The sequence below is a fragment of the Meles meles genome, chromosome 4, assembly GCF_922984935.1.
Source record: "Meles meles chromosome 4, mMelMel3.1 paternal haplotype, whole genome shotgun sequence".
Classification (NCBI taxonomy): Eukaryota; Metazoa; Chordata; class Mammalia; order Carnivora; family Mustelidae; genus Meles; species Meles meles.
Window position 1 is genome coordinate 67142413 of NC_060069.1, and position 12077 is coordinate 67154489.

The 12077-nt window shown below is 48.6% G+C and overlaps 1 protein-coding gene across 4 annotated transcripts in view; it reads left to right on the top strand.

Moving 5' to 3' along the window:
• Positions 1-12077, top strand: part of TNIK (TRAF2 and NCK interacting kinase) — a 396851-nt gene that overhangs the window by 301641 nt on the left and 83133 nt on the right. For all 4 annotated transcript variants that reach the window (XM_046001979.1, XM_046001980.1, XM_046001982.1 and 1 more), the window contains exon 12: positions 327-531. In XM_046001979.1, coding sequence (XP_045857935.1) covers positions 327-531 — 205 coding nt within the window. The remainder of the gene's footprint in view (positions 1-326; positions 532-12077) is intronic.

Consider the following 12077-nt stretch of genomic DNA (forward strand, 5'->3'; position numbering starts at 1 on the left):
TAGAAGCAGATCTTTACATGTCCCAAGGGTGAGCAAGCCGTGTGGATGGTGCTGGAGAGAGGTGACATCTCTCTGGGGATGGGGACAGAATGTGTCTGCCCACAGTCACACCGAAAAGGAGGCGGCGCACTACTCTGTTGTTCCCTTGACTCGGTTTCTCTGGGGCTGAGTGTTGTAACAGAGGGTCTGAGAGCTCCGGCGGGGTGTGTGGCTCCCATCCCCGCCTCGAGGCAACCTGCTTGCCTGGCTGGTCTCCCCCAGCACCCGGGCACCGAGGGTCCTCGCCCCCCGCAGGACCCCCACCTTTCTCCCTCTCCCGCCCACAGCTCCATCCTGAACCTGCCGGGGGAGTCCACGCTGCGGCGGGACTTCCTGAGGCTCCAGCTGGCCAACAAGGAGCGCTCGGAGGCCTTGCGGCGGCAGCAGCTGGAACAGCAGCAGCGGGAGAATGAGGAGCACAAGCGGCAGCTGCTGGCCGAGCGCCAGAAGCGCATAGAGGAGCAGAAGGAGCAGCGCCGGCGGCTGGAGGAGGTGAGGGCCCCCCCACCCCTGGGCGGCCGCGTCACCTATAGGGCATCCAGGGAGGTGCTGGGGTTCCCGCCCTGTGTGGGGCCACCCAGCCCACGGGGAGCACGCACCTTAACGTGCAAAGGAGGGGAGGCCTGAGCACTCTTACAAAGAAAGGACGTCCCTTGCTTGGCACAGGGCGGCCATGGGACCTTGGTGGGACCTGACCTTGGTGTGGTCACCTCACGGGTAAAGGCCTCCACCCCTTCAGGTCTTACTCAGGTACCACCTCCTCCGGGAAGCCTCCTGGAGCACCTTGCTTAAAATTGCTCCCCTCCCTCTAGCACGTCCTGTTGCCCTTCCCTGCTTCATTATTCTTATGTAGCTCTTACCACACTCCCTGTGCACCTTCCTGTGTCTTACACTGCGGTGTAAGTGCCTGAGGACAGAGGCTTTTGTCTCTCTTATCCCTGACGCGTTGCTGCATCGTGAATCTCTAGTGCCTAGAACAGGGCCGCACACATGGCAGGTGCCTTGGGGACACTGGTGGACTGGACGGACTCATACAGGAATACGTGAGTCCGTGACTGAGGTCATGTGTCATGTCAACCAGACCACAATGACTGGGCAGGCAAGTGAGGTGTCAAGTATGGAAAAGCAGGGTCTGCCTTAGCTACTCCTCTGGACATTGGGGAAAGCATATCACAAGGCCAGCCACGCACCCTTTGGTCCTCCAGCTGGAGGGCCCCCCGACCTTCACCGGCGGGCACTGCTGCCGTCTGTGTGGACAAGCATAGCCCTGGCCACACTTGTCCTGGCTGAGGCCTTCACCCCTGTGGACGTAGAGATGTTTGTTAAAGCCGTCTTCCTTTGTTGGATAAATCAAAGCCTCTACACGATTAGGCAGCTGAGAGCATCACTCTTGGGAAAGCGGGATGCAGATGAGAGGTAAACCAAAGGCCCAGGAACAGGGTAGCCATTTTACAGCACTCCCAGACGCCATCTTGCTCCTCGTTAACAGTCTAGGGCGATTCACGTGCTTTGTCAGGTGCTGCTGCCGTTGGAGGCTGGTAGATTGCAGGCACCAGGGGCAGACTGCTTTTTAACTGGCCCATCCAGGTCCACCGTCCCTGGTTGAAATCAGTGAGGGCCTCCATTCCAGTTTGCAGTAAAATCCCACTAACCTCCTATCTCCTCATAGGGAGACCAGCAACAATAAGACCCAACAGTTGCAATTATTAGTGACTTCTGGGTGCCTGCTCCTGGGTGAGGTCCTTTGCTTATACCCAAGATCTCATCTACTATCATTCTGTCTTTGCATATAGCCATTGCCCCTCATGCAGAACCTGTACCAACCCCACTTAACACACAGGAAACCGAAGTTCAGGGAGGGGAAGTAATTAGCCCCGAGTCCCAGGGCCAGTGCGTGCAGAGGGTTCACACCCAGGTCTATTGATCTCAATGTCCACACAAGCCCCAAGAAGGCAAAGTATAGATAGGTAATCAAAGCCTTGAACTGCGGTCCTCAGAATTGTACCTCGTAGGCTTCTGCAAGCAGCAGTAAGCAAGCGAAACAGTTTCCAATTTAAGTTTATAAGTGTCGTATTGTCAGGGCGAAGAATGCTCAATGCACGGGAAGTTCGAAGTTCACCATCTTCTGTTGTGAGAATGACACCATAGTCGACACAGTCCCCGTCATGCTGTGGGGCAGAGACCTTCAAAGGCCCAAGCAGAGGCAGCGAGAAGGGAGGGGTGGGTGCTAATTCAGCAGCTCTCAGAAGTGAGGCTCAAAGGGCAGCGGCGCACCTGCCTGCCCACCTCTGGTTTGTCTCCTGGGCACAAGTTGAAATTCCTCGCGGCTGCATCCTGGTGTCCTCTGCAGCCAGCCACGCCAGTTGGGGCTCCTGGAAGGAGCCCTCAACCCAGAGCTGCGCCATATCCTCCAGTTCTCCTGAGAACCAGATGCTTCCACTGGTTGGACCCCCACGTTTATTCCTTTAGACTCTGGCCACACCTCTCTCTTCACCTAAGCAGTGTCCTGTCAGGCTCTGCCCCACATCCTGCCTTTCCTGCTATGTTCCTTGTGGTTTGTTGCATCCAAGAGTATTTCTGAAGGGCACCACCTGCCTGGAGCTTCACACCCTGAAAACCCTAACCGTTTGCCTTAGTTAATGCACTCCTTGCTTAGCGATGTGTTACCCTTACTTTCAAGTTAAAGGCACTTACCATGTGAATCCTAGAAAATGCCCACTGTCATCCCACAGAACCTTTCAGATACTCAAGAATGTAAATATGCCTGTGCATGCACACACCCTTATGTGCATTTCCTTCTTTTTCTTTTTTCTTTTTTAATTTTAATGTAAAATAATAATTTTAATTTTAATTTTAACTCTTGGCCCTTGAGCCTAGATCGTCAACTAATGCAAAGTCTTTTCAGGGGATGCATTGCATTATTTGTTTTGTTTTGTTTTCATCTATATTTTCGTCCCTTCTTACCTGATATGATTTATTTGGGCTTTGTGTTTCCTCATCAAGTTGCTAAAATAACAATTTCTAATGCTGTCCAAAGCATTTACTCTATGACAGTTACTCTGTTCCACACTTTACCTGAATCGTCTCATTTAATCCTCACAATAACCCATCATCTCAGAATAATGCAGCTGAGTCTCAGAGAGGTTAATGACTTGCTAGAGGTCACACAGCTTAGGGGAAACACGGGTTTCAAGCCCAGGGGATCGGACTCCAGAGCCCGCTGTCACTGCCTCCAGCCTGCCTCTCGGCTGATAAGCCAGTCATGTTTTCCCATATTCTCTACGTGGCCTCTGCTTCTGCAGTCTTTTCCTCTGAGAACTTGAGGATTTTTGAGCAAGAGCAAAGAAGCAGCCCCCATCAGATGCTCTTCTTTGAGATGGGTTCTGGCTCTCATGCCCCCCATCAGAGCTGTGGCCAAGGCCTCCTCGTGTCTCTTCTGTGGCACTCTCTGGAATTTCTCTCTTGGAGGCGAGTCAGCATTCAGACTGAGCCGGGCACACGCATTCACGGGGACATACCTGCTGAGTCCCCACTTGCACCGAAGGCAACAGCACGCCCAAGGACACTTGGCTTTACGAACCAATGTGCATGAGCCCCGGCTTCTCATCAGAAGCAGGAACCCTTGTGACCACCGGGCATGAAGACATTATACCGGCTTTATCTGTTGACCTTCATCTTGCTCCTGTCGCCCACTAGGAAGAAGAAGACACGCTAAACGCTGCGATGGCTGTAAATTCTGAACCCCTAAGTAATAACTGTCCCCGTCACCAGGGACTCCTCTCCAGCATCCTGCCGCTGCTGGGTCCCCATCCGTGTGTGCTGCCCTGGCCCACGGGGATGACTTGTGTTTATGGTCTCCAGAGGAGGAACTTGACCTACCCTGCTCATGGCGGCGGTTAAAGCCCCCAGTCAGACTTGCACATTTAGCTTCCCTGTGGGTACCTAGCAGGTAGGCATCCTGCAAAAAACATTTCCATTCTCCAGTAAAGGCCCATGAGACACCCCTTTGGTGATGCAGGGGTGTGTAGGTTGTAGCCTTTGTCTTCCCCAGCGATCTCAGATGTCCCCTCCTACCGGAGGTCTGGTTTCTAAGGAAGCCCTGCATGGCCTTTGCTATTTATGAATATTATGAATAACCATGTGGATTTGGGTAGGTTCTGAATCAGTGTCTATATATTCTTAGGAGGATTTTGTATACCGGATATAGCCATTTATAGCCATTTATCAGCTGCATGAAAAGGACACAGCTTCAGACCAATGAAATGTTGGATACGAGATTTCAGCTTTTGACCACTGATAAAGTACAATTTATAACCAAGGTCCAGGACATTGATTAAACCTAGCTAAGGTGAATGAGTCCATCCATAGTGAGAACAGTACAAAGAAGGCCTCATTTTGTTTTAGTTCAATAAAAATTTCGATTTTAGTCTCCCTCACAGAGTTAGGGTCCAAGAATCAGGGGCAGGGTGCAGGAGAGGAGGCCAGGAATCAGTAAGGCATTTACCCTGGTCATCATTTCAGACAAACCTTGGCCAGAAGATTTGTGGTGATGCTTAACTGTGCTCAAGAGGTTGGGAATGGTTATAGTGATTTATACATTTTTTTTTTCAACTCTCTGAGAGCATTCTATGCCTTCATTTGGAGGAGAATATCATTACGTCACAGGAATAATCAAATTGACCCCACAGGCACCAAGGTGCTCAATGGTGGTAACTTTTATTCTTCAGAGAATTGTGCTAAGTTTTTCAAGCTGCCTGCGTCTCATTTGGTGCCTTTCAAGACCATCATAACATCAGCCAACTATAGAAACAGCCAGTCCTAGCTCAAAGACACTATACTGCTTTGTTCTATTACCTGAAAAAATTTTTAAAGAAATACAACAGTAACTTGTTGGCCAGTCAGAGTGGAGCACTAATATAAAAAATGAGAGCCTAGCCATCTCAATGTAGGTGAATTCTCTATAAGCCTCTAACTTTTTATCATGAGTGGCTGGGCTTTCAAGGACACTGGGTTCAACTGCCTTTTAAAAAGGGCACAGTAAAGGGGCATCCGGGTCGCTCAGCCTTTAAGTATTTGCCTTCAGCTCCGGTCATGATGCAAGGGGGGGGATGGAACCCCACTCAGCAGGAAGTCTGCATCTCCGATTCCCACTCCTCCTGCTTGTGTTTGCACTCTCCCTGGCTCGCTCTTTCTCTGTCAAATAAATACATAAAATCTTTTTTAAAAAGATTTATTTAAAAAATTAAAAGGGCACAGTAGAATTAAAACATTTTTCCTCTTCCTAAAGGCAGTCATTCAGCAAATGTCATGAATTCATACCTCTGCTATGCTGGGCACTAGGAATCCAGTCTGTCCTGGTGCTCACCAGATCTGTGCAGGAAGCAGGCACTGAGCCAATAGTTGACCCAAAAGGCCATTCATTATCATTGCCAGGTTGCTGTTGTAGAGAGGAATGGTGGGCTAAGGAACGAGTTTGGGGAAGGTGCGGGGCAGGGAAAGCAGCCCGGCCTGGCTGGGAGGTCTGCGGGGGATTCCAGCTGAAGGACTGGGGGGGTGGGGCACACAGAGATGCCAGGCAGGGGGGCCAGGGCACAATACTGTAGGGCTTCACAGGCCAAGTTAAGGATTCTTGAATTTTTTCCTGGGTCTAACGGAAACCGTCGATGTGCATTAACCAAGGGAATGCAATCAGATTTGCATTATTAAAAGGGAACTCTGGCTGCTGTGAGGTTGAGTGACTGGAAGAAGCAAGGGTGGGGGAGAGAGCCCTGTTGGTGCAGGCCAGACAAGGTGGTGTTCTCGTGGATGGCGGTGGAAGGAGGAATTGAGAGAAGTGGGCACATTTGGAAGGCACACAGCCTGTAGAACGTGCAGAATGTGCCTGTGATAGCTGATTGGATGTTGGAGACAGAAGAGAATGAGCAGTCACAGAAAGTCCCCGATGCAGACTGCGGCATCTGGGTGGGGGACCAGGTTTGGGAGCAGGGAGATAAGATCAGTTCGGAAGCCAGTGAAGTTAAGATGCCCACGAGGTGGCCAGTGGTGATGCCAAAGATTATGTAGAGAGATTATGTAGAGAGAGCCAGGGAAGGGAGAGCAAGGATGGGATAGAAGGGAAATTACTGGCTTCTGGTACTGGAAATATACATTGAGAAGAGAGGAGAGCGTGGGCCTGAACCCCGAGAACATAGAACCGGAGAGTCAAAGCCAGGATAGAGGACTGATATACACCAGGAGAATTTGGTATTTGTACGAAGAAAATCAAATATTCCAGCATAAGGAACAACTTAAAGGGGCTGGCTTTGTAGAATGCTGCCCAAAGGTTGAGTGAGATGACATCACCCATTAGCTTCAATGACAAAGACCTTATGTAAAAAGTTTTGGTGCCGTACTCTCTAAAAGTGCACTCATTTCCTGTTTGGGAGAAAGAGAAGCAATCTGCTGAGCAAGTAAGATCTGAATTTGGGCTGCGAAGACATCGCTTTGGAACCGAGGGCTGCCATGCATCTCCTGTGCGCCGTGGCCGCTCTCTGAGTCTCCCCAGCCCCGCCCCTGGGGCTCTGCAGAGAGGCTCCCCGACAAAGCCTGTTCCCACCACTGAAGTCGAGCTGGGCATTAACCAGCAGCATTTCCCTTCCAGTACTGTCATGAGGATTAAATGAGTTGGTTCACGGAAAACCCTAGAATGGAACTAGCATGTAGAACACACTCAATAAGTATTAGTATTGTTATTATTGGAGTGTGTGCCTTTGGCTGAAGTCAGAGGTATAATTTCCAAAAGTTTAAACTCTTTTACATACAGTAGTAAAACCCTCTTGAATTTATTAAAATAAATGTACCAACAGGTAAGCTTTTATTCATGTCTTGGAAAGAATATTTGTTACACTAGTAGAAATTCACTTACATCATTAGGAAGAAAAAAAAATGTCAGTGGTTTTTAAACGACTGGATGACACATTGATGCAGAAGCAAAGTATGCCAGCTTTGAAGCTGCAGAAACCAAGGTATAGTTCAAGCTGTGTGGCCTTGAGCAGATTACTTACCCTCTCTGAACCTTAGCTTCTTTATGTACACAATCAACAGACTATTTACTTTGCAGGATTGTTGTCAGAAGTAAAGGAAATCATGAATGTGGAAGGCTTGACACAATCCTGACACAAGAATGATTGATATCGTTAGATGAGTGTGTTTTTGTTATTTTGGAATGGGGATGATTTCAAAGTGGTTGTTAGGGCTTTCTATAGAAATAGTGTTTCCCATTGTCTGCCTTCCTTAATTCTCTAATGCACCTTTTCCGTTTGCATAACACATGGACTTTTCCATCCCTTTTCGAGATCTCTTTTCTGAGTGGAGCCCTCTCATGGTGTTCTGCTGGGTGTCGGTCTGCTGGTGACTTATCAGCAGTCCTGGCCTTGTGGGCCCAGGGAGGCAGCCCATTCTCCATTCTTCTAGATGTACTTCCTGTAGAAGGATCGACAGCAGCTGTCTGGGGAAGTCTCTTACAAGGCAGGCCTCATGGTGCCTTCCGCTGGAGACACTCCGCTCTGGGATGTATGCTCTCACCAATAGTTCTCGCTGTCATTTGCCACACTGTATAACTGCGATCCCGCCCTGGCCATCAGGGAGCTGCAAATCTTATGTCCTCCCAGCACCTAGCCAAACTCATTAGAAGACAGAGATCTTGTCCTGTCTCAGTAGTAAGCTTTGGGGCCTCCGGGACGCTGTGCCTTAGGATGAACCCTTTCACTGAGAAGGTAGCGGCAAGGGAGTCAGAGCTACGGAAATAAACTGCCTGGGCTTGAATCCGGCTCTCCACTTGCTGCCTTGGTGATCCTGGGTGAGACATGGCTTCTTTCCGCTTCAGGTGGCCTGTTTCCAAGAGGGGATAGTGACTGTTTCAAGGATTAAATGAGTTAATACCCAGAAAGTACTTAGAACATTCCCTGGCACTGAATAGGTACCTAAATCAGTTTAAGAAGAGAGTTGCACAGGAAGGGAAGAATCTTTGTACCCCACAATTTGCGTTGTGGTTGCTCCCGAGTCATCTTTTCGGGGTGCTCGCAGTTGAAGGGAGCATGAGCAAGCTCAGTGTACAGAAGCAGGAGACAGGGAAGTCAGGGTGACTTTTCACCTGGGCTACGTTCCCACCCACTAGACCAGGCTCCCCGGCTGGAAGAAAGCACCATGAGCAAGAATAACTCCCCCATTCAGGGCCTGGGGTGTTAATTCATTGGTGCTGCTGAGAAATGGCCTGTAATTCACTTAGTCATTAGCTGTAGGCATCCTAATGTGTCCTGAGAGCGGCCGCGGGCCGCCAGGAAGCAGAGTGGCCCTTTATCTCCGGATGTCGTTTAGCATCAGCATGAAGACTGAATGCTGGCTAGCTACGCTTTTGTTCTTTTATTTCAATAACTGAGCTGAAATTACGAAACAGCTGGGAGCCAGGCAGGCGAACTGGATGCCTGTGGTCCCAGGCAGGGCCTGCCCACACACGGGCTTCTGACCATGGTCAGTGGCCCGCATGCGTGTGAGGCACGCTCGTGCTTCAGGAGGCTGTGTGTTCTGCACAGCTGTGTGCGACGCCGGTCCTCAGTGTGCCCCAGAAGGGCTCTTTGTTCTCACAGACCCGTCATGCTGCTTGGGCACCCAGACCTGTGATGGGAAGGGGAAAAAGGGGGTCTGAAATTCCTGTGTGGCAGCTTCAAATGTTACTACTTTTCAAAGTCATTTTTCCCAGACCCTTTCCCACATTCCTGAGGAATGGGGAAGATATGCTAGTATTTCATATTAGGGTGTGTCATACTGGAAAAAAGCCAGCGCCGGGCAGTTCCTGCCCCTCAGTAGCTCTACAGGACCTTGGAAGGAGGGTGGGGTTGGCTTTTCAGTGACAGCGTGGAATGGGCATTACAGGCCTGCCTTCCAGTATCTAGTCTCCGTGGAACCTCTTTTACTACATCTGGCCTGCATCTCTGTGTTTTACTATCTATATTCTTTTTTTTTAAGATTTTATTTATTTATTTGACACAGACAGAGATCACAAGTAGTCAGAGAGGAAGACAGACAGAGAGAGAGGGAAGCAGACTCCCTGCTGAGCAGAGAGCCCGATGTGGGACTCGATCCCAGGACCCTGAGATCATGACCCGAGCCAAAGGCAGCGCCTTAACCCACTAAGCCACCCAGGCGCCCCTTTACCATCTATATTCTTGGTTGCTCCTAACCACAGGACTTTGACAGTAGTTTCACATAGAAAGGATTGTTTCATATGACTTTCACATTGAATTGTTTTCATTTCCGGTCTTGTTTTCTTCAGTGAGCAGTTTTGTAGAATCATAGAGGGTGGGAAACATGGAGGACCTCAAAAGTGATCTAAGCCAATTCTTTTCTCAAAGCAGGAATCCCTTTGACAATAGTCCTCAGATAGTCATTTAACCAGTTTCGCATATAATCTCTGCTTATATGTTAGAGCCTTGAGGAAGCATATTCTGTACTCGAGCAACTCCTAATGTTAGAAAATTTATCGTATTATCGATTCGAGTCCTTGTGATATTCCTGCATTAACGCAAGCTATGCCAAAGGAAATTCGAATCACCTTCCACATCAGTTCCAGAAATGTCTGTGGCAATGAGGATGTTCTTCCCAGCTGTCACCAGTCCCATCAACCTTTCCATGTATGATACAATTTAGTACCTTTGGTACAATCTCACACATTGTGTTAATAAACTGGCCACAAGGGGCTTATTTTCATAGGACCCCATCTGAGAGTCTCCTGTTAAGGTTTCCAAATGATGGCAGAAGGAATCTGGAGTTACAACTGCCCTTGACTTTTGCTGTAACGTACGAAGTCATAGGTGCTCGGGATGTCATTCTGGCTCCCCTATATGATATCCAGGAAAACCCCAGTACCCTCTCTCCTGGGGTAAAACTGCAGCCCAGACATAATCAGGAACTTGATCACACCCGCAGAAGAGGCAGGACGAGAAGCTTTTATTAAGCCTCTCTTGGCTCAGTCTGGTTAGAACTTTCTTTCCTTGTGCTACTTGCATAAAAAGCAGCTTTGCACACAGGTACTCAGACAATGCTTAGCCATAGGGCTGCCTACTGATCAGAAGTTGGCCTGGGAGCCCAAAGGAAGAGCGTCACTTAAGCAGTTAACTTTCCAGGAAATCTCCGAATGCATATGTTGGACAGTTTGATTTCAGTAGGATAAAGTAAGTGTAAAGAATGGGGCTCTCTGGTGTGTTGTGCTTTCTCACTAGCTCTCTGAAAATTGAGATGAAAAGAGGGGAAAAGATGAGAAGGGGAAAATGGCCACTTGAAAAAGCATATGACAGGTGCCTGGGTGGTTCAGTGGGTTAAGCTGCTGCCTTCGGCTCAGATCATGGTCTCAGGGTCCTGGGATCGAGCCCCGCATCGGGCTCTCTGCTTAGCTGGGAGCCTGCTTCCTTCTCTCTCTCTCTCTGTCAAATAAATAAATAAAATATTAAAAAGAAAAAAAAGAAAAAAAAAGAAAAAGCACATGACAACATCTTTCACTTGGGGTATGCAGATGTTTCGGCCAGCTTCTTTTGAATCCTAGAGGCAGCATTCAAGAGCCAGATACAGAGTATTGTCCTGGCTTTGCATTAGCAAGTGAACTTGGGCAAGATAGTGACATGTGTGTGTGCCGCGGTTTCCTCACCTGTCAGATGGGGATGGAAACAGCGTGCCTGGCATGGGGTTGTGGTGAGAATTCATGAATTAATATGTGTGGAGGGTTCAGGGCGAGGCCTGGCATCATGGGGGTCACCACGTAGGTTTTGGTCAGAATCCTAGTGTGAGTTGCAAGGAACCGTGCCCTTGCCCTGCAAGGGTTTGGTTTGCCATGGTCTTTCCAAAGCTGAAACATGAGCAGACGTTAAAATGGGTGAATGGAAGGCCCAAGGGCTTGCACACCTCTCCCTACAGCTGCTGTAATCTTGTACGGAACAGTCCTATTTAAGTGAGAGGCATGTGTGCTGTGCTGTAGATTCAAAAGACCACAGTGGGTCCTTTCACTCTGGGTGTCTCTGAACAGAGAGTGTCTTTGGGGAGGGGGTGGTTGGAGGGACTTGCCAAGGAGCCAAACTGGATCCTGTGCCAGCTGCCGGCCTGTTCTCTGGAGGCCAGCTCAGGTCTTCCACAGTCACTGGGGTCCACCACTTCCAGGAGGTCACCCAGATTGAAAAGCAAGTGGAGCTGTCCAAAAGCAAACCAGATTTCTGCTCTGTTTCATTTCCTGTTCTGAATTGTTAGTTAGATTTTTGCCAGCACACCCTTGCTTAGACTCAGAAGAACACACTTGTGTGATCCCCTAATCTGCTTCTGGGCTGAAGGTTGGGTTAAGGTGACTTATTCAAGGTCATGCAACATTTGCTCATGTTAAACAAATAGTTATTGAGTCTGTGGTCTAAATGTTGGTTTTGGTAGCAGAGCAGAACTGGCACCTGGTCTTACTCTTTCTGATCCAGTGTTCTTTTCCCAAGCCCTTGAGCCTCTCTTACCTTTCCCCTCCTCTCCCAGTGACATGTCACCGCAGCTACGGGATATTCATTCTCAAACGTAGGTGTTACCTCTAAGTCTGTAGGTGGAAAATGTAATGTATAAAACAGATAGACCCAGAGCCCCCAAATCTACCAGAATGTCATGAGAACACGATTCAGATTCAGTCCAAACATCCAGTAAGTAGAAAAAGCAGCCAAGTATCCTATCTGGAATTTCTTAAGGATATTGAAGGAAATGCAGATGGAGGTAGGATATGATGATTTATATTCATTTCCTGATTTTCCCTTAACCTAGCATGTGGCCATTGACAAGGCAATGAACCTTCTTGAGAGTCTGGAAAGGAAAATAAAGAAAATGACATTTGCTTTACTTACCTGAAAGAGCTAACGTGAGGCTCTAAATAGAATGATCTATGATGCGGTACTTTTTTTGGTCAAAATAATGCCATACATACAGATTATATTCCTGTACTTTTTTCCCCAAATTACATGTCCTTGAATGATGGGTGAGCTGTGTTT